The following is a 19,849-nucleotide window of genomic DNA, read 5'->3' as shown; positions in this document are numbered from 1 at the left end:
CTCATTCACTCATTCATTCATTCATTCACTCACTCATTCATTCATTCATTCATACATTCACTCATTCACGCAGTCATTCATTCATTTTCTTTACCTGTTTCTTCCTGTTTATGGTCACAGGGGGCTAGATCCTATCCCAGCATGCATTGATGGCATTCATCCATTAATTCTCTTTCATTCATGCATTCACTTTCATTCATTCATTCATTCACTCACTCACTCACTCACTCTTTTATTAATTCATTCACTCACTCATTCACTCACCCACTCATTCATTCATTCATTCATTCACTCATTCACTTATTCATTAATTCATTCATTCCCTTATTCATTCATTTATTCATTCATTCACTCATTCATTTTCTTTACCCACTCCTCAGGGGGCTGGATCCTATCCCAGCATGCATTGGCCAGAAAGCAGATGTACAGTGTTGACAGATTAATTTTATTCTTTATTGATTTGAATTCATGGATGAATGAATCACTGAATCAATGAATGAATGAATGAATGAACAATAGCAGTTTCATATAACAATACAAAGTCAGTCTAGACTAAGCAAAAGCTGTGGGACTGAATCATTGTTGTATCAAATTGCAGAAGATAAAATATTAAAGCAAGCTGGTTTTCTCAGCTGTCTGTAGAATATGTTCTTGTTGGCAAATCTTTTCTCAAATGAAATCAAAAGAGGATAAAGGATAAGGATAAAGCCAAGACTCGGAGCGGATTTTAACTTTTTTTTTTTTATTTCGATCATGAGAAACATAATCAAGGACAAGGAAAAAATATCTGAGAACACAGATTCAAACATAATCGAGCTCGTGAAAAGCTCTGATAAAGCAGATACTGAAGGTCGTCTGAGAAAACTGAACACCCGGGGGGGAGGGGGGAGGAGGGGGGGGGGGGGGGGTTAGAAAAATCACACCAAATAAAGGAACAAATGAACAAGAAAAAAAAGAAAAGAAATAAGTGCTCCGGGTTGGGTGAATACATTCCTCTAGGCCAAATATAGCCGTAAAACTATACATACATAAGCAATCTACATAGAAGCCGCTCCGTCCTCCACTGAAACTGAACTGGAGGACGGGGAGCACCTGGTGCAAAAGCAATCAAATAACTGAATAAAGCATATACACTGCTGTGGGTCCAGGTCATGCACACAGCTGATCTGGTGGAGGATACACAAAAAAAAACAAAAAAAAACAAAAAAAAATAAAAATTCAGGTTGAGGTATTTCAACTAAGCGGGAGGAAAGTGGAAAGGACTGAAGCACCCTTTCACATCCTGACAGGTGAGTCACAGAAAAAGAACCTCTGAGGATTTCCATAATGCCCATGCAACGCCCAACGACTCTGTTTGGGCTCGTTTTGGTAATAGTGTCGATTTCTGAATATATATACTGCTTATATATATAACCCTTTCCAAAATACACAGGAAATATCTATGTAGGAAAACAGACTGTACAAAAAAAACAAGAAGAATAGCTCTGTATAAACATTAAAACCTTTAATATATCAATATATCCTTTATACTGTATTCTTTTGGTCTTGTAGTAAAGAGTACTAAAGTGATTAGGTATTCCACAGTATAAGACGACACCACTCACCCAACGCACTGTGTTTCAAATATACATCGTATACATTCATCTCTCACTCGGCCACCGGGGGGCGGTGCTCATCGCTGAGCTACACTTCGGAAATAGGACAGAGAAAACAAAAAAAAAAAAAAATACACAAAAACGTCATGCATTCCAAAAGCCATAAAGAACCATCTATTGCACTGAAGTAGATAACAGAGGAATTTGGATTCCTGTATTGAACAAAAACGCACAAAAGGAAAATCGAACAAAACGAGACGCGAAGATGCGAATCGCTGTGAAAACCTCGTAACTCCCAATTTCTTATCGGGTTTTAAACTTAAATTGAAGGATTTCATGTTCCTCTGTGAGTTGAGAAAATACGACATGAGAAAATATAACAAAAATACGAGAAAAATATGAGAAAAACACAAGAAAAATACAAGAAAATACAATACTGTGCTTATAAAACAATTTCAAAACCCCATTGGATAAACTCAAAAAAACATGGCAGTCAATCTGAAAATGAGGCTGTTTTTCTCAGTTCCTGAAAAGTCGAGATTTTGGAGATACGCGGTTTTCACTGGGCAGCGACGCAAAGTGTTTTGTTAATGCAGTTTGACAAGCTTTGTCCAGAAGGAGAGTGTTTTGGACTGGTAAAGTGTCTGGGTTTCATTCATGCAAAAAATAAAGAAAAATGTACGTATTCAAAGTCTGTAGTGTGTGTGTGTGTGTGTTTGACTCCAGGACTCGTCTAACTGTTCATGTACTTATTGCTTTAGGTTCCAGACAGCTCAAATGGAAATGGCACCAGCCAGCTCTTTCTGTGTCACAGCCTCTGTCTGCCTCTGCCTACATAACACTGTCATAACGCTGCCATATGGTCGGCATAAGGGACGTGTGACATAACCGATGGTGCCACCTCACACAAAGCAAGGGCAGCTTTCTGTTTCTCTGTTTCTGCCAACCTGCCGATCCGTACAGCGGGAGGCACTGCAGAAATCCACTTCACATGGATGTATCCTGCATTTGTACTGCAGGGAAGCTGATTTTTTTTTTACCATTATACAGTGGAAACAAATGAGTAAAATGTGAAATAAAACTATAATGTTCTCAACCAAGTAGTTGTCAGATCATTCCTTGTAACTTCCAAGGATGAGAAGAGAGTAAAAGTTGATTTTTTCCAAACTATTCCCCTTAGGGAAGGAGCAATATTTTGGCGTTTTTAGTGTGGATTTCTACAATGTCTGCCTCTGTATTTCTGCCCAAACAGGCAGTGGCAGGTTCCAGTATCAAGGCAAGATAAGGATTTTCCAATTAAAGTGTGTACAGTGGCATGGTGCAACGACTTAAACATACAGCTTATCTCTAATACAAAAAGACAAATTAAACAGTTTTGGAACAGACAGGTATAAGGGAAGGATATCCAATCCCTCAACATGTAGTACATACATTTACCAAATAAAGGGAAGGTAAGAGAAACCGTAGAAATATGGCAAAACAATGTCAGGGATGAGTTCACCACAGAAACAACATACAAACACTGAAAATGTCACATTTATCAACAAAGGCCCAGTTCATAAGCACAAGTACTATAAGTCTAAATTTACCTCAGATAGTGTTGAAAATACAGTTTGTCACCCAGAGTAATGTGGTCCGTTTATGGCATCGTTTCAGAGTGGCAGAACAAAATGAAACTCAGCAGCTGTTTTGTTGTAAAGAATATCAATTTTTTTTTTTTTTACATGAACCCGAGCCGCCTGCGGAGTGAGGAAATGCGCCTGGGGGAGTCAACGGTATTTTCAACACCCTGTGCGTATGAACCTTCTGCCGTGGAAATGAGCACACTAACTGTACATGTACTGAAGCAGTCGTCTAGCCTGGTCTTGTGTGAACGAAGAAAATAAACAAAAGGAGGAGGAGGAGGAGGAGGAGGAGGAGGAAGAGGTACACATTCATATACACAGTCGTCAGGGGGAGAACGAAGGCTATGGTACAGCACGAGCCATAAACACTATGTACAAATCAATAGGTATGAAAACAACCTGTGAGGTCGTCAATGAGAAAATAAACTGTGAGCAATTGAGCAAAAGTGGGAGTTTGTTTTTGCTGATTTCTCTCGTTTTTTGTTGTTTTTATTTTACAGAAAGCTGTACTTCTAAAGTGCCATAACCATACATAGGGGTGGGGGTAGGGGTGGGGGTTGGGGGGATGGGGGTTGATTGGGGGGGTTGGGTTGGGGTGGGAGTGGGGGTGGGGGGGTTGTATGGGTGGGGTGGGAGGTGGCAGTTTAGTAACTCTGGGACAGCTAAAGGTAGAAGTCCATGAGGAGAGTTCACAGGGCGAGCAAGGAGATTCTCAAAGAGTTGTGTGTGTCTTTGCATGGACTGTATATGTCTTTGTGTGTGTGTGTATAGGTGTGTGTGTGTGTGTGTGTGTGTGTGTGTGTGTGTGTGTTGCGCACATGCCCTGGTGCACGTTTGGGTTCTTCTCCTTTCATAACTCTGAATGAGAGACATCGGGAACCGGAGCAGAGGTGGCAAAAGGATCGCTGGCGGAGCAGGGGAAGTGGGGTCATCATTCTTGGTGTGTATATATGTGTGTGTGTGTGTGTGTGTGTGTGTGTGTGTGTGTGTCCTCACAGCGGCCCGTGCTGTGACTCGTACTTGGCCAGGATGTTCTTGGTGCGGCCGAGCTCTTTCCTCAGGTCGGCCACCTCCAGCCTCAGAGCCGAGTTCTCCTTCTCCAGGAAGCCGGCCCGGATGGCGATCTGGTTCTCCTTGAGCCGCCGCGCGTCCCGGGACCGTTTGGCCGCCATGTTGTTCTTCCTGCGCCTGGCCCAGTATTTGTCGTCCTGCTCGATGGACACAAGGGAGGAGAGAGGGAAGTTAAAAGGGAAGCTTCAAAGGAAATCAAAGAAAGAAAGCAATTTGACTGTGTTCAAAATTAAAGGTGCCACATGTAGCATTTTAACATCAATAAAAGAAGCCAGTCAGCCTCTATCAGCCTCTACTGATAGTACTATGCATCCTCCATTGTTTCTCCACCTGGTGGATCTGGAGGGAAATCTGCTGGATCGCTTTACGGCACAAAACAGGAAGAGGTTCTGTTCTTCCAGAGCAAACGGAGCTAAAGCTTTCAGAGTTTCTGGCAGCAGATGGTGGAAGGAGGGAAAGAAAGATGGAGAAATCACTTCCAACATGTTGATCCTCTTCAGGGAGGGGGGGGGGGGGGGGGGCAGGAAGCAACGGGGCTGATGGGAAATGTAGTCTTAATGTGGAGAAACACTAGAACTACTACTGGAGTGAGATAGAGGAGATCAATTATCTCCACCATTTGTTTATGGTAATTATTCCAAGGTTTCATATATTGAGGTTTAATAATGTAACATGTAGCAACTTTTAAAAGGAACACAATAAACACAATAAAGAGACTTCTTGAGCAACACTTTGTGGGTTTGGTCTGCCCAAAGACTTCATAAGGATTGCGTGCCATCCCCCCCCCCCCCCCATCCATCGCTCAACCCCCCTCCCTTCACCACATACTGTATGTTTCCCAGACAGCGCAAGAAAATAGAGAGAAAAACACGAGATTAACAAAAAACAAGAGTGAATGGAGACCCAGAGCTGCAGCCCAAGGCCATGCACATCGGTTTCCATGGAAAAAACATCATCTAGTCCACAGAACCGCAGAGGAGAACCAGTCTGCAGGCTTTACATCAAGCTGTCTCATCCATCCTGTCCTGTTGCTGTGCATTTCATGCTATTTATTATTATATAACCTGCTGTTATTCTTTGTCAGTATTGTACTGCATTTCTGGGTCCACTTAGTTGTTTGGTGTATTTTTTTCTTCTTGTGGATAACTGGACGAGGTGACGTCACGTTCAGCGTATTTCCAGCCGCGTATTTCTAGGGGTTTCTTAAGGATGAAGAGAGAGATCTACTCCTATCTGTAGCAGCTTTGTACTAAACCCTTCAACATCCGACTAATAGAACTTTGAAGACCGTTACATAGCTACTATAAACAGGTGTAATCCCTTAAATTGTTTGTATTGGGGAGAACATAAACAAAGGTGGATCAGGTGGAGAAAAATGCATCTTTGAAATTTTTTAGAGGCTGAAAAAAGTGGAGTTGACATCCAATAGCGGCCGAGACCAAGACCAGTCCAAGACGTCAGAAAAGAGGTCTGGAGACCGGACTCAAGACCGAGACCGGGCTGTGTTTACGTCACTACATGAGTTGCCACTTTTGACGTCTCTGACTCGTCTCGGTCTCACGCCTATTTTGACTTTTTCCTTCCTATCTAAAATACCTTTGTTTATTTCCCCCCAGACCTACAAGCAGTTTAAGGGATTACACCAAGACAAATTTGTATTTGACCAATACAGCGATTATGATTGTAAAGCTTTGACTGAACAGCCTCATGTCCAGTGTTGTTTCTGCAAAGGGCCTGTAGCCATTAGTGAATTACCAACGCTCGGGTGTCTACACTCGGCCGAGCCTCCTCTAGTCTCTCCAGAGCCGCTTTCACAATCAGCTTTCAGCAATTCATTACTGGACCACGGCCACACATGGATCCACTTTTATTTGAACAAATTAAAAGCCAAATCCCCTAAGCCTGAGCCTGCGGCGGTGGAAGCGGAGAGAGAGAGAGGGAGGGAGGGAGGGAGGGAGAATCACACGGCGCCGGTCCTTCATTCATTCTGCCTAAGCTTCTTAACGAGGAGGACCCGCCCCGCTGGGAGTCGGACGGGGCCAATGGGAGCGGGACGGCTGCAGCTGGTCTCTGTGTGACGGACGGGCGGACGAACGAGAGACAGAGAGAGAGAGAGAGAAAGAAAGAGAGAGTTCTCCTCCCCACTCATTCCACCCCGGTTTGTTCCCCCAGAGTGGCTGTGGCGGTCTAAGCCGACTGTAATCACGGCTAATGGTCCGCTCCGCTCCCCGCCGCACGCCAGTCACCAGGCAACGCAACCGCAGGGAAAATAACGATACCCAGAGGTCTGACTGATCTGAGATGAGACTATGGAAAAGCAGCGGGACTGATAAGTGCCTCAGCTAGCCAGAATGATCCACATGTAAGATAACGAATCATCTGGCAGGATTTCGCCCCAATGATCGCGTTATTATGAAAAGTACACATGTCAGTAAATAAGTATTTGAAAAGTGAGAAAACTGGCTGAAAAGTAACACCTAGTTTGACCAAATGATTCATGGCAGAAAAAATTAAGCACATAGTGGCACTTTTTAAATGAGAAGTCTTAGATTAAAAAACAATGGTAACACTTTCTGTTATACTTCAGAAATATTGAATGATTAAATTGAGGTATTGATTTTTCTCCCCAAAAAATAGATTGTTGCAAACTCTTCATTTCTGCTTGCTTTCTGCTTCTAAAATAAAACTATTTTTTGTCACCAGGTCCATTTTGTAATATAATTTCCAACCAAAAACACTTGAAGGAGACTTCGAAACTCTGAAGAGAAGTTTACGAAGAGCGCTTGAAGGCAGCATTGACTCTCGTGTTGCATTACTTCTGATTGGCGGAGATGACTACAAGCTTTTGGGACTCACTTACCCAAAATACAATGAGAACTAGGGCAGGGACAAGCTACAGTAGAATGAAAACCGTCTTCAGGCTGTGTTTTAGGTACAGAGTGTGTATCAGTGGTCGGAGACAGAGAACCAGCTCCAAATTACCTTCATATCGTCTGGGATGAAGATCTTGCGGGCTTTCTTGATCATGGGCTGCGGTTTCAGCTCCTCAGCCGAGAACTTGCGCTTCCTCGGGTCGAACATTTCCTGTCCCGGGACGCTGGACAGCGCCAGGTCGGCCGGGTCGGGCTCGTAACCCACCGGAACCTGGATGGACTCTGGGTCGATGGGGCTGGGGGTGTTTCTGGAGGTGGGGAGACCTGGAGGAGAAGGGGGGAGGAGTTTAACATCGCCTTATTAGTCCACAGTCTGTCTAATGTTAAAGAGTTAATTGTTAATTGAGGAAGACTTGAAGGAAACCAATTAAAGTAAAGCATAAACATGTATTGATTTAACTAAACCCCAAACCCAAATCTGTGTAAAGCCTGACATATAAAGGTAAAAAGCATGTTACTGAAATGGCCATCTGCTATTGGCTGATCTTTGGTGCCTGGTGATGTCACCACCTGTTGTACTCTAGAGGGTGACATCATCACCTGGTTTGGGCTTTAGTTCCTCTTTAATATCAATACATGTTTATGGTTTGATTTAATTGTTTTACTTCCGGTCTTCCTCAAGTACAATCAGTATGGAAAACATTTTACAAATATATAAAAAGAGAGAAAGAAAAAAAAAAAAAAGAAGTGTAGATAGTAGGGTTTGATCGATGTGGGTCGCCAATATTTTGTGCCAATATTCAAAATACAAAAAGATAAAATATTCCTGTGGCCCAGGAATGATGATGTACGATGCAGAAGTGCTAGGAAAGGAAATAAGAGTTTGTGGAAAGAGGTAGAGAGGATACAGTAGATATTTTCTAAGCAGTAAATCTGTTTATGGAGACATAAAGCAAACCCATCTCCACAGGTCAGTGTTGATGAGGTTAACTGTCAGATAAAGCCTGAAATAAAAGTGACACTCAGTGACACATTATAGTCACTGAGTGCTGCATTGGACCGTCCAAACACAGTGTGGCCGCAGTAACACTCTGGAACCAGCAGGTGGCGACAGACGCAGAGCTAAATCTGTCAAAGACGCCTGTCAGTGGAAACACAACTGGAGCCAAAAATGATGAATTCCCTCTGCTGAATGCAAAAACCCATGATGGTGTGAAAGTGGATGAATGTACGCACTACAGCTGACGCACCGGGACTATTCTGCGCTAAATATTCGACTCCACGACACCCACGCTGTTTTTTTTTTAAATCCCCTGAGCTGAAGTGTGACACATACTGGAGGTAAAGCAGCTCAAGTGCCCCCGAGTGCAATTTCCAATTCAGAAATCAACCCTGACCCAGCTAATGGACGTATTGGCTACTCCACATCTCTCTCTCTCTCTCTCTGTTGTCTCTCCTAACCTCGTCCTCCCATCACCCCCTTCCCTCTCTCTCTCCCTCTCTCTCTATCCATCATTACTCCGCACATGTTTTGCATTGAGTGGGCTGCAGTCTGTGACAAACTGGTGAGAGGAGATGGAAAACGTGGGCAGCCTTCCTGCTTTAACCTTGTGAAAATGTGCAAATGTACCCATCCTTCTCTCCATGGTTATCACAGATTTTATTTTTTTTACTTCATTAAAGGAGAACGCTGATGTCATTACAGGTTATAAACTGTCTACATCTAGCTTACATTTCCCCCAATCATGTTGGAGTCCAGGCCGAATGTAATAGGGATAAGACAATATATCGAAATTCAATATAGCGCAATTAGCAATTGGGTCAGAAAAATGAATCATGATATTAGCTCCATTTTAGCTCCGTTGTAATAATCACAAACGAGACACTTGACCATCACAGTTTCACAAGCTCTCCATCCAAATTATATTATTGTCACTTTGTAATGACATTTTTAAATTGTTGTTTACATTCTAGCGAGCCAATGCCATCGCTAGAAAGATTGTGTGACATTTATAACAACCTGAAACCACCTCAAAACTAAAAAAAAAACACTTAACTTGAGTGTCACACTGAGAGAACTGCTAGTGTCAAAATCACTTGTGGCAGCTCAAGTTAGCTGATTTGCATATTTCCCAGCCATCATTGTGTTTCAGTCTAATTTCTCGAAGCAGTTTTTTCCCTTTCGTTTGGACAACTCACTCAAGACAGACATGCGTTATGTAACTCCTGTGGGTGTCTTAATTAACACATGGTTAGAGTTTGAGAAAAAAGAGAGAAGAATACCAACTATTGCTGAAATTGGTATCTATTTAAACCTTGTATACTCTCTCTCTCTGGTGTTATAGATGTGTCTGTGTGGAAGTTACAGCTCTGTAGGCGTCTCAGTGCTTTGCTGTTCTTATCGATTATGTAAAGAGCTTTTCCAATCCTCAGTGATACAAATGGATTCACCAATTGAATACAACAGACACCCACTCTTGCAAAATGATTGATAGTAAAAGGATGGTAGGTAACTTAGGTCCACACTTTGACGCACTAAACCCTCTGCCATTCATTCTTGTCCAGTATGAAAAACAGCTTCCACAGAGCGAGAAGAATCCATCACCGGAAACATGAAGCCAAACTTTCTGTTTTCTGCTTATTATTTCGTCGTTGCTGAGTCGAGTGTTTTCATATCGTTCCGCTCTGCCTCCTGTCAATCAGCTGACACCCACGGCAAGAAATGGAAGAAGCCTCCTCCGAGAAATAATCCCTCAAAAACATGTCGCCTCTAAAACTTTACTTGTCACATCCATGTCTTGTTTTTTTTTTTAATAAGGGTGTCTTTTTTTTAAGCTGGGACAGCAGTTCATTTCAAGCTAAGTTTGACACCGTGAAGTTAGTATTTTAAAAAATCTAATTACATACGGCATGTATTGGAAAAACGACTGCTGGAAATATAAACTAGACGTAGACAGAAGAAAATGGACAACAACTCTAAATGCCGCTGGTGTTCTCTTTTAACGTCACTGCCACTCGTCAACGCCTGCAGCTGTATCACTTGAGATTAAAAGATGAAACGGTGGCTTCTTCTTCCCACGGCAGAGAAAAGACCCTCCCGATGCCTACTCTTCAGAAAACACTTTTACGACTAATTAATAGAGGGCACTGCAAATTACACTAATTAAGGTGTCCAATTACAGAGGCCCTTTGTCATGTATCAGGCGTCTCTCGGTGAAGATCTAATTAACCCGGCATCGCACGAGCAAATGCCGCAATTAAGCCAAGAGTGAAGCAGAATAGGAGCTGGAGGCGCAGCAGGGCCATGCTGACATGTGTGTTCGTGTTCCTGTACTTCTATCTTTGTGAGAACCAGTTTGAGTTTTAAACCTGCAGAGTGAGGACATTTTTGCAAAGTGGGGACATTTTGGCCAGTCCTCACTTCTTCAAGGGGCCGTTTTAGGTTTAGAGCTTGGTTTTAGGGTTAAGGTTAGAATTACGATTAGTGATTAGAATTACGAGTACTGATTCAAAGAACAGAAGGGCTTTTTATCAGAGCTATCCAGGTTAGGCACAGGCCATCCACCGTAAATAGATTGCACCTCGCTCCTTTTGTCTTTGAAGTAGGAAGTTGATGAAATACACTGGGCTTGGTTTTTCAAATTTGGAGCTAAATTTCAAAACACATCATCAGTAGTGTACCTCAGGATAATAGGATGTTTCGGCCTTCGAACACTAATGTAGAGGTGAGGGTTAGGGTTAGGGAAGAGGGAATGAATGGAGTCAATGGAGGGAGAGAGAGAGAGAGAGAGAGAGGGAGAGAGAGAAAGGGCCCCTCTACACTACGAGCCCCAGCAATTCTTGGAACTGTACTATTTGTTTTTCCCCTACAGCTGGCCGTGCCGAAGCAGCCATTCAGAGGTCAGGGTCAGGTGGGAGGGGCAGGGAGAGGGAGAGAGGGAGGGGGGCACAGACACATGGATCGTGTTCAATAAGGTACGTGGGTTGGGATGGCAACAGGGAAAGACTGAGATGGGAACGAGGCACTTTGATGGTGGGTTAGTTAAGATAAGAAAGGGGAGGGGAAGGTAATAATCACCAAAGAATGACGATTTATTCAAGATGGAGGGCGGAGGAAGGGCCCCTGCTGCGTTCCAGAGAGGTCTGAGAGTCAGGAATTCAGAGTTCCTTCTAGGAAAAAGGCAACGGGACGGCCCCTTCAAGTCGGAATTCCAAGTGGGAAACTCAAGGCAAGATGTTTGGTTTCTGAGACGCAGTTGTCTGGTGTCATGTCAACACGGTGGCAAACACTGTAAACGTTACTCAGCATTACTTTTTAGCGTGTTTACAATCCTCAAAATACACTTCAAGCAGCACCGGGCAACTTTTTGAGGTAGCTGAAGAATAACTTTAAATTCAATACCCAGAAATCCTGTAAGTCAGTAAACTTTTTACCAACCCGGCCGGTCTGTGCTGCTGTATACCAAAAGGAAACCATAGAGACGAGAGAGGAAAAGATCTAACGCCGGTGAGTCCAGCTTTCTCTGCTGCTGCTCAGGAGACAGTTTGGGTTTCACTCTTAGGCTTTGATTCATCACTTCCAGAATTTCATTTGGGCAAACAGGGTGAATCTACTGCGTCTTAATTAGTGGGGATGGGACGCTCCTCTCCGTTGCAGCCCTACTTTGTGGTTTAGACGAGTGATTCTCAACCTTTTTCATGTCAAGGACCCCTAATTTAGTCCACATTAGAGCCACGGACCCCAATTTGATGAACTTTTGTCTCTTGGACCCAAATCTGAGAATATTTTGTCCCAAAATCCCAAACTATCTGTAGAGAGATAACAGTTAAACTATGATCAAAATAGTCATTCTTCTACATTCACTAATTGTGTTAACTTCTTGTAATTAAAATAATGCTAAATTTAACATTCCATGAACTTGCTGGGGACCCTCTGGAACCCCTTCAAGGACCCCTGGTGGTCCCCGGACCCCACGTTGAGAACCACTGGTTTAGACTGATAGGACTGATGCCACTTTAAGTTTGATTTTTAGCGTCTCATGACCTTAAATCTATCAAAACACTTGTGTGATAAATGGTTAATTCTATCAAAACGTCAGCTGTTGCATGGGTAACAGTAGGCCTGCTTTACACTGGGCAAAGAAAATCTCGTGGGCGTCCATGTTTTTCTGTCCATTTTTTCCGAGGTTGTAATTACAACCTATACGTTTGGGATTTCCGAGTTCCGTCTTTGAATGCAGCGCGGGATTATTATGATGGGGATGATACTTAAAGAGCCGAGGAGCAGGTGGGCTCCGATGGGCGTGATGATAACAGCATCGTCCAATGTGTCTCACTGCTTCAAACGTGACACAAAGCTCGACATCCACACGTGAGTCTGTGTGTGTGTGTGTGTGTGTGTGTGTGTGTGTGTGTGTGTGTGCGTGTGTAACTTGAGCACACTTCATCTGCATGAGCCGCTGGACCGTGGTTCCCGACGTTTCCCGTGGATCCGAGCTTCTCTTTCATCTCACTCGCTCCGGAGGTTCCAAAACACGACACATCCCACATTTCTACGTTATTATTCCTGTCATCCTTCCCACGGTTGCCTCACCGTACACCGCTGACTAAAATGACTAAACCATTCTTATTTTAAGTGCGGCAGAACTGAGGCGAGTAATAACCTGCTGTTTCAGTGTCTATACATAGCACCGTAATCTGTGGCATAATCTGGCATATTTGTATTCCCACATGCCCTGTGACCGTCCGGGAGATAAGAGGACGGGAACAGGCGGGGTTACCCAGGGTTCACCAGATAATGAAAAACAAATAGAGATGAGAGAGAGAGAGAGCGAGAGAGAGAGAGAGAGTGTGTAGGGGGGTCTTGAAAAAACATAAACATCCTTATCCTGCTAATTAGACAGAGGCTCAGCTGAAGCACCTCTGACACACCAGCAACCCTCCAAATTTCCCCATATTACGTTTTATTCTCATCAAAGTGTGAAAATCACTATTTGCCCTGCTGCTGTAAACTGTATTTTATGTTTTTGTGAAATTTGCAAAATATTTATGCCTCACAAAATGACTTTTCAATTGGTACCAGTGTGATATTGGCCTTTAAAGAAATGTGTTTTTCTTTGTTTTTGCTTCATTTAAAGGCAGTAATGTCTCCCAGAGTTTCTCTACCATTGACTAGTTGTGGTGGGTCACTCTGCTGACACTAAAAACACATGTCATCAGTCTGGGTTTCAGTGGAGAGTTTTAGTGTCCCATGATGCTCTAGGCTTTTCTGCCCTGACAAGGAGACAATTGTGGGTGGAAACACTGAATACTTGTGAATTTTTGGCATGAAAATTGACAAATTTGAAGTTACTGAATATATGAGAAATATCACCATCAGTATCGGCCTTCAAAAATCCATATCAGTCGACCTCTAGTAGCAGCTATGAATGCAAGATTGCTGTAATTTTCAAGGCATGGGCCTTCGCAGACATAAGTAGTCTCTCATTGAATGAGCGGGCTGACTAACACGTTCAAGCCGTGTGTGTGTATCTGTGTGTGTGTGTGTGTGTGTGTGTGTGTGTGTGTGAGAAGCGGCAGCATGATTAGTTTATGTAAACACGGCGCTGGAAACTTGACTGCAGTTGAGGAGTTTGTGTGAGTTGGCCCTCGTTCACGTGAGGGTTCCCGCCCCCTGGCCTAGATCTGGAGAGAACACTATGTTCTTAAAACACTGAGCTCATGCAGGGACAAGCACAACAGCAGTTCCCTCTCTCACACACACACACACCCTCTCACACGCACGCACACACACACACACACACAAGTAAGTCACATGTCTGTGCATGCTGTGAGAGGACAGTTTTTTTTTTTTCCCTACACATGAGTACACATGAGGAACACGGATGGAGTAAAACAAGGAAAAAAAAAAGGAAGTTCTTGCCTTCACACATATATGCACATGAGGACAAACATGCACACACACACACACACACTCACTCAAACCAGCACAACATCTGTCGAGGTGTTGAATTTGACACTTATTTCACTCATGGTGTTTGGGTGAATATGCTTTCCTCACCATTCTTGCAGCACTAAGTAAGCTAGCGTTACTACTGATACAGAGCCAGATAGAATCCCCTAATGTGTTGTTGACATCAGACCTGTGAAAACCTTTAGTGTTAGCATGATCCTAAACACACACTTTGGATCTCGACTCACCTTTGTACCATTTTCAGCCCTTACCTAGCACTCTCTGGCCCTGATAGAGTCAAGGATTTGAACTTTGTGCTCATTGTTCCAAGGAGTTAAGGACATTTTCTATGCGTGATGAAGGTCCCATAAACACAAGATCAGCCCACAGGATGGTGGAATAACGCACAAAACCAACCGCCAAACATCCACCGAGTGTGAAAACACTTTTGTCCAATTGTTAAAATGTCACTTTAAAGTGGCAGTGATTGTAATTACCTCCAAGGTTATGTTTTTTTCCGTCTGTCTGTCAGCAAGATATCTCAAGAATTTATGAACGGATTTCCATGAAATTTGGTGGATAGATCAGCCTTGGACCAAGGAGCAATTGATTCGATTTTGGTGGTGATCTAGATCTGGAGTTTTCACCATTAGACAATTGGTTTTTTTTTAGCCGTAACTATGAAACTAAAGGAAAGAAACTAAAGGATGCTGAGGTTTGTTTGCTGGGTCAAGAAATCAATTTAACTGAAGTGATGGGACCGATGTGTTTGGGTGTAACAGCAAGTCGGAGAGTCGTTCAGCGTGGGCGGAGGTTTGTGCTCTCCGAGTGTCTTCTAGTTGGAGAGTAATTCAATTCGACGAACTGGTCATAACTGATTCCTCCTCACACGGGTCAAATAAGACATTTCAACACTTCAGCCAATTGATTTTCTCACTGATCCCGAGACGACGTTCAATACTTCTCTGCCCTGGGAACCTCCTGCCTGATTGACTGAGGCGTCTTCTCTGTTCGTCTATCACCACTGATAACACCACGAGGACAAAGGTGTCGAAAGACTGTCCTGCTGCTGCATGGTTTCAGCTCAAACTCATGATGAAAGTGACGCACGGCTCTGCTTTGTTCACTTTTCAGTAGGTGGGGACAAACAGTAGGACTGTAACTGGTCCTGGTGTGGTACCTTGAAGTGAAAAAACACTTCTAACTCGATTCTTAGCTCTGATTTCTCTTCAACGATTTCCTTTTTCTAGCACTTGTAGCTTACATGATCATTCTCTGACCCTTGAACTCCTCACTATGGTTTGCTTGTAATGTTGGCGGTCTCGGAATCAAAGCCTATTCTACTGTTGTCACTGTAAGTCGTGTCAGCGAAATGCCTTAGATATGAATTATCACTGTCGGGTGAAGACCTCACATCTCCCAAATGTCAACTTTTCAGGATCTAAGACAAAATAGCGCTGTTTTAGCTTGACCACCATGCGTTTTTGAGTTTCTCCAATGGGCTTTGAAAGGATTGGGTTGAGAGTTGAAAGTTGGAATGTAAAAATGTGTGTTTGTGTGTGTGTGTTTGCACGTCTCTGTGTGCCTCTGTTACCTGCTCTTGCCGGGCTGCTGTGCAGGCAGTTTGGAGACACCAAGGTTGTGTGTACAGAGGTTGTGGCACGGTTGCTAAGGTCCATCACTGAGGGCGATGGCGTTGCCGGGGCTTGGGGCATGATTGGCGGCTGGTGCTGAGCGTGCTGTTGGTGCTGGTGGTGCTGGGAGGGGCTGGAGGGGATGCCGTTCTCCGATAGGAACTCCTCCAGGTCCATGTACTCCAGCTGGAAGTTGTCTCCATCGTAGGGCAGCGTCTTGTCCCACAGCGTGGGGCCCAGGAAGGCCGACTGTGGGGCGCTGCGCTCCTCCTCCAAGTTCTTCTCCTTCTCCTGCTGCTCCTTGTTGAACGCTGCACAGGGAAGGGTATTTTTAAATTAGTACATACCTAAAAACAACACTCGTTCACAAGGACGCGTTCACACCAAGCATGTTCTGAGCACTTTATTCAAACTCCGGACTGTTTCCTCCTTTAGTTTGGTTCATTTGGCCAGGTGAAAACAATGTTAATCCTTACTGAAAAAGTTAATTCCCACACGCACAGATCATCTCTGCATATTTTATTGTTGATGCTTCCGTCTTTCGACCTGAGGTGATCTGTGTGTGCAGGAATTTACTTTTTAGAAAGCATTAGCAATGTCTGGATATTTTCTTCCTTGCATCCTGAATGCAGTGGTGTGTGTGCTGTCAGGTGAGAACAATGACATTTGAACTCTGGTGCCATTTGAACACCAAACAACGGCACCGAGACGCCGCCGAATATGAGTCTCAGGCCTCTAACAATGAACTGCAGAGACCTACAGGAAATTACCCCAAAACACAAGGTTTTATGGGTATAAAGAGATGGATATTGCCATCTGATAGCCAGCAGTTACTCATGCTTGTAAAGCTTGGCAATATAAAATGAACCGAGGGCAAACTAAAGCTAAAGTTACAGGGACTGGAGTCAGATTTGTTTTGACTCTCCTCCCTTCGCCAAAATCTCTAACCTGGCAGGATGACAGGTCACCAAAACTGTGTCCAATAAATGACCTACTTGTGAGTCATGTGACTTTTGTTTACAAGCCAGTTCGCTTGTAATTGGGCAGCGTGAACCTAAACTTTAAACTTTTCCACAATGGCTTGAATCAAAGAAAACAAACTATAGTGATCGCACCCTTTAAAGGTAAAGGGTTTCTGGGAACCTTTTGCAGTCATAGCAGAACCCCTCAGGGTTCCTTGAAAACGGTTCCTGGGGCAGCAGGTGGTGCAGTGAAGGGAAACCAAGAAGGTTCAAACCCCTGTGAGGATCCATCCTTCAGCATGACACTGAATCCCTACCACCTCCAGGGCTGCTGCTCTGTAGCTGACCCCGACCACTGACCTCTGACCTCGCCACAGAAAGATGAATCTATTATATAGAATTAAGAGCCCCTTCGTAACGTGTTCCTGGAACCCGACAGTACTTCGAGGAACTCCTGACATATGGAAACCTTTCAGGGATATTTTTTCTCACGCTGAACGCCACGGTTCTTATTGGATCCCTGTGGATCTTAGGAGAACCACTGGTTTCATCAGGAATACCAAACAATCTACTTGTGCGTTCACGTGCTGCTGGGAAAGTCCGACATCTGGGACTTCCAAGTCGGCTGCTAAACGGCGTTGCATTCACGTGCTATTTTGGCGGAAAATCGCTAAACGCTAAACAATCATTGCCCTCCTGCAGCTTAACAAATTAATTTAACATAATTTAAACACATTTTAGTCATGATGGTTAGTTAACTGCATAGGTGCAATAAACGTGTCTTTAACTGACACAAAACTTGATTTTTACATCATGTTGAGAGGGTTAGTAACTCGGAAACTCGGGTAGCAAATTTTCTCTGACTTTTCTGACTTCATCATCCAACTTTGAATGGTTCATGTGAAATATCCAAAAAATAAATAATTTTTTTTATTTCTGATCTATCTGATAGCATGTGAATGCATTGCATGGCCAGGGCAGTAAAGGTTTGTAGTGAAAGGATAAAGTCACAGCTCAGTGACAGTGCTGCAGCCTATACAGACACTTTCTGATCCAGAAGCAGGTGACTGGCAGCATAATCAACTAAGAACTGTGGCTGAACAGCTCAGAGACAGACTGTAGCCTCCATTAGCCCTTTTTGCTTCAAATTTGTAGCTTGTAAACACTTGAAATTTGCATTAAAATGGGCATCATGATTTGGTGAGAGTGCAGAGTAACACTGGCTCATCTCCCGTCCAGCTCTGACAGCCTGAGGAGCGGCGGGAGAGGCGCTGTGCCCGGCAGACAGGCAACGCAGCATAACTGAAATTCCTCATAAATCAAGCCTCTTTAACGTCACATTATTAAAAGTCCATGCACACATACAACCTGTCAAATATGAATAATGTGAACTAATCAGCTCCAGGCTTGAATGGGTAATAAGAATAAAAAATATAACAATAATAATAACATGTGGAGAATCTACCAAATAGCCAATTAAAGGGCTGTAACCATGCAGAAACAAACTACTGGCTACTCTAGTTTAGCTGCAACACTGTTTTATTTTGTTTTTTTTAATTTTTTTTAACTCACCTTCATGATGGAGAGGCAGCTTCATCGGGTTTTCCAACAGAGATTTGAGCACGCCGTGCGTCGCTGGAGGTAGAAAACTTGGATTTAACGGGATGGGATGCCTGGACATTTTCTCCATGGCGCCTTGCATGGACTGACAGTCGAAAATGTAAAAAAAATAAAATTAAAAAAACAAGATCAAAATCTGCTGGTGTGTGGTAGTACGCCTCCTCGGTGCTGGCGATCGGCGAGGATAAACATGTGAAAAAATTAGAAATATAAACGTAGAGGGAAAGAGAAACTGCAGGATATAAGAGGTCGGATGCGACCCCCTTAGAATAAAGCCTTATAATAACCGGAGCGGGTCTGTTGTGGTTGCGTGCGGCTGTGGCAGACCGGGCTGCGGGAGGCGAACAGACCGAGCACCGATCCCATGTGTGAGAACGGAGGTCTATTGACGTCAAACCGTGAGAGCCAAGCTAGAAACACCCGCCCCTCTCTCCACACCCCTCCCTCTCTCCCTCCGTCACTCTCTCTCTCTATCCAAGTAAGACCAAGCCTGTTGAATGAAAAATCACTATAATATTCCGATAATATCCCTATAATATCCTTATAATATTCCTATAGGGACTGATAGTGTGTCTGCGGTAAACAATAGTGAGTTTATAGTGACTTTAGCGTACTTTATGGTACTTTTAATATCATAATATTCCTATAATATCCTTAAAATATTCCTAAAATATTACTGTAATATTCCAAAAACGAACGTATAGTGTGTCTGTGGTATTCAACATTGATTTTATAGCGACCTTATTGTACTTTATGGTATTTTTTCATCTTCTGTGGTATCGCTATAATATTAGCATTCCTATATTCCTATAGGGATTTTTAGTGTCTTGGGTACTCAATAGTGAGTTTATAGTCACATTATCGTACTTTATTATGGTTTATTGAATCTCCTGTGGTATCACTATAATATTCCTATAGTTATCGCGTCTATAGGATATAGCGGTTGAAGTGATAATTGTACTGTATGTTCCTCTGAATCCCAGTATGATGATCGCCCACAGGAATTATAGTTCACCCACCTTTTTTATTTACCTCTACACCCCGTGTTACAGACTATGTTTGTCAGCCCCCCCACGCGCCTCACTCAACCTGCTGTCATCCTGCTGTGAGCGGGCCGCGGCTCTCCGCTCCCCGGAGAGGAGCGACTCTTTTGCGGCTGTCACGCTTTTGCGCACACGGGCGGCGCTCCCCGGCCCGGAGAGAGGAATGCTGCAGGTCACATGAGTGGGCCGGCTTGACCTAGTTTTATCCAATGGGAAGGCGCTCTGTCTCCCTCTAACCTCCTCCCCCCTCCTCCCCCCTCCTCCCTTCACAAGCCTGGTCACATTGAACCTCATGTGCTTTGGCCCGGGAGAAAAACAAATCCAGCAGGGGGAAAAAACAGAGGAGGAGAGGAGAGGAGAGGTGGAGAGAGGATACAAGGAGAGGAGGAGAGGAGAGGAGAGGTGGAGAGAGGATACAAGGAGAGGAGAGGAGAGGAGAGAGGAGAGAGGAGGAAAGGAAAAGAGGAAATCGCT

At 43.7% G+C, this 19,849-nt stretch overlaps 1 protein-coding gene across 3 annotated transcripts; it reads right to left on the bottom strand.

Annotated features, from left to right (window-relative positions):
* Window positions 1-711: 711 nt before the first annotated feature.
* Window positions 712-18,655, bottom strand: LOC139654499 (hepatic leukemia factor-like). 3 transcript variants are annotated; one of them, XM_071531603.1, is made up of 5 exons: window positions 18,285-18,655; window positions 16,466-16,476; window positions 15,711-16,050; window positions 7,274-7,488; window positions 712-4,428 (listed from the first exon to the last, which is right to left on the bottom strand). In XM_071531603.1, the coding sequence occupies exons 1-5, from the start codon at window positions 18,412-18,414 to the stop codon at window positions 4,213-4,215; spliced, it is 912 nt and encodes a 303-aa protein (XP_071387704.1). In that variant the 5' UTR covers window positions 18,415-18,655; the 3' UTR covers window positions 712-4,212. The 3 variants fall into 3 exon arrangements, with proteins under 3 accessions (XP_071387704.1, XP_071387688.1, XP_071387695.1); XM_071531587.1 differs by lacking the exon at window positions 16,466-16,476 and having other exon boundaries at window positions 712-4,431; window positions 15,711-16,061; XM_071531594.1 differs by lacking the exon at window positions 16,466-16,476 and having other exon boundaries at window positions 15,711-16,061.
* Window positions 18,656-19,849: the final 1,194 nt, after the last annotated feature.

This window comes from Centroberyx affinis, unplaced genomic scaffold, assembly GCF_046629955.1.
Source record: "Centroberyx affinis isolate AG114_WGS23_722 - 3 ecotype Tasmania unplaced genomic scaffold, CSIRO-AGI_Caff_v1 ptg000143l_1, whole genome shotgun sequence".
Classification (NCBI taxonomy): domain Eukaryota; kingdom Metazoa; phylum Chordata; class Actinopteri; order Beryciformes; family Berycidae; genus Centroberyx; species Centroberyx affinis.
This window is presented reverse-complemented; position numbering and strand designations above follow the sequence as displayed.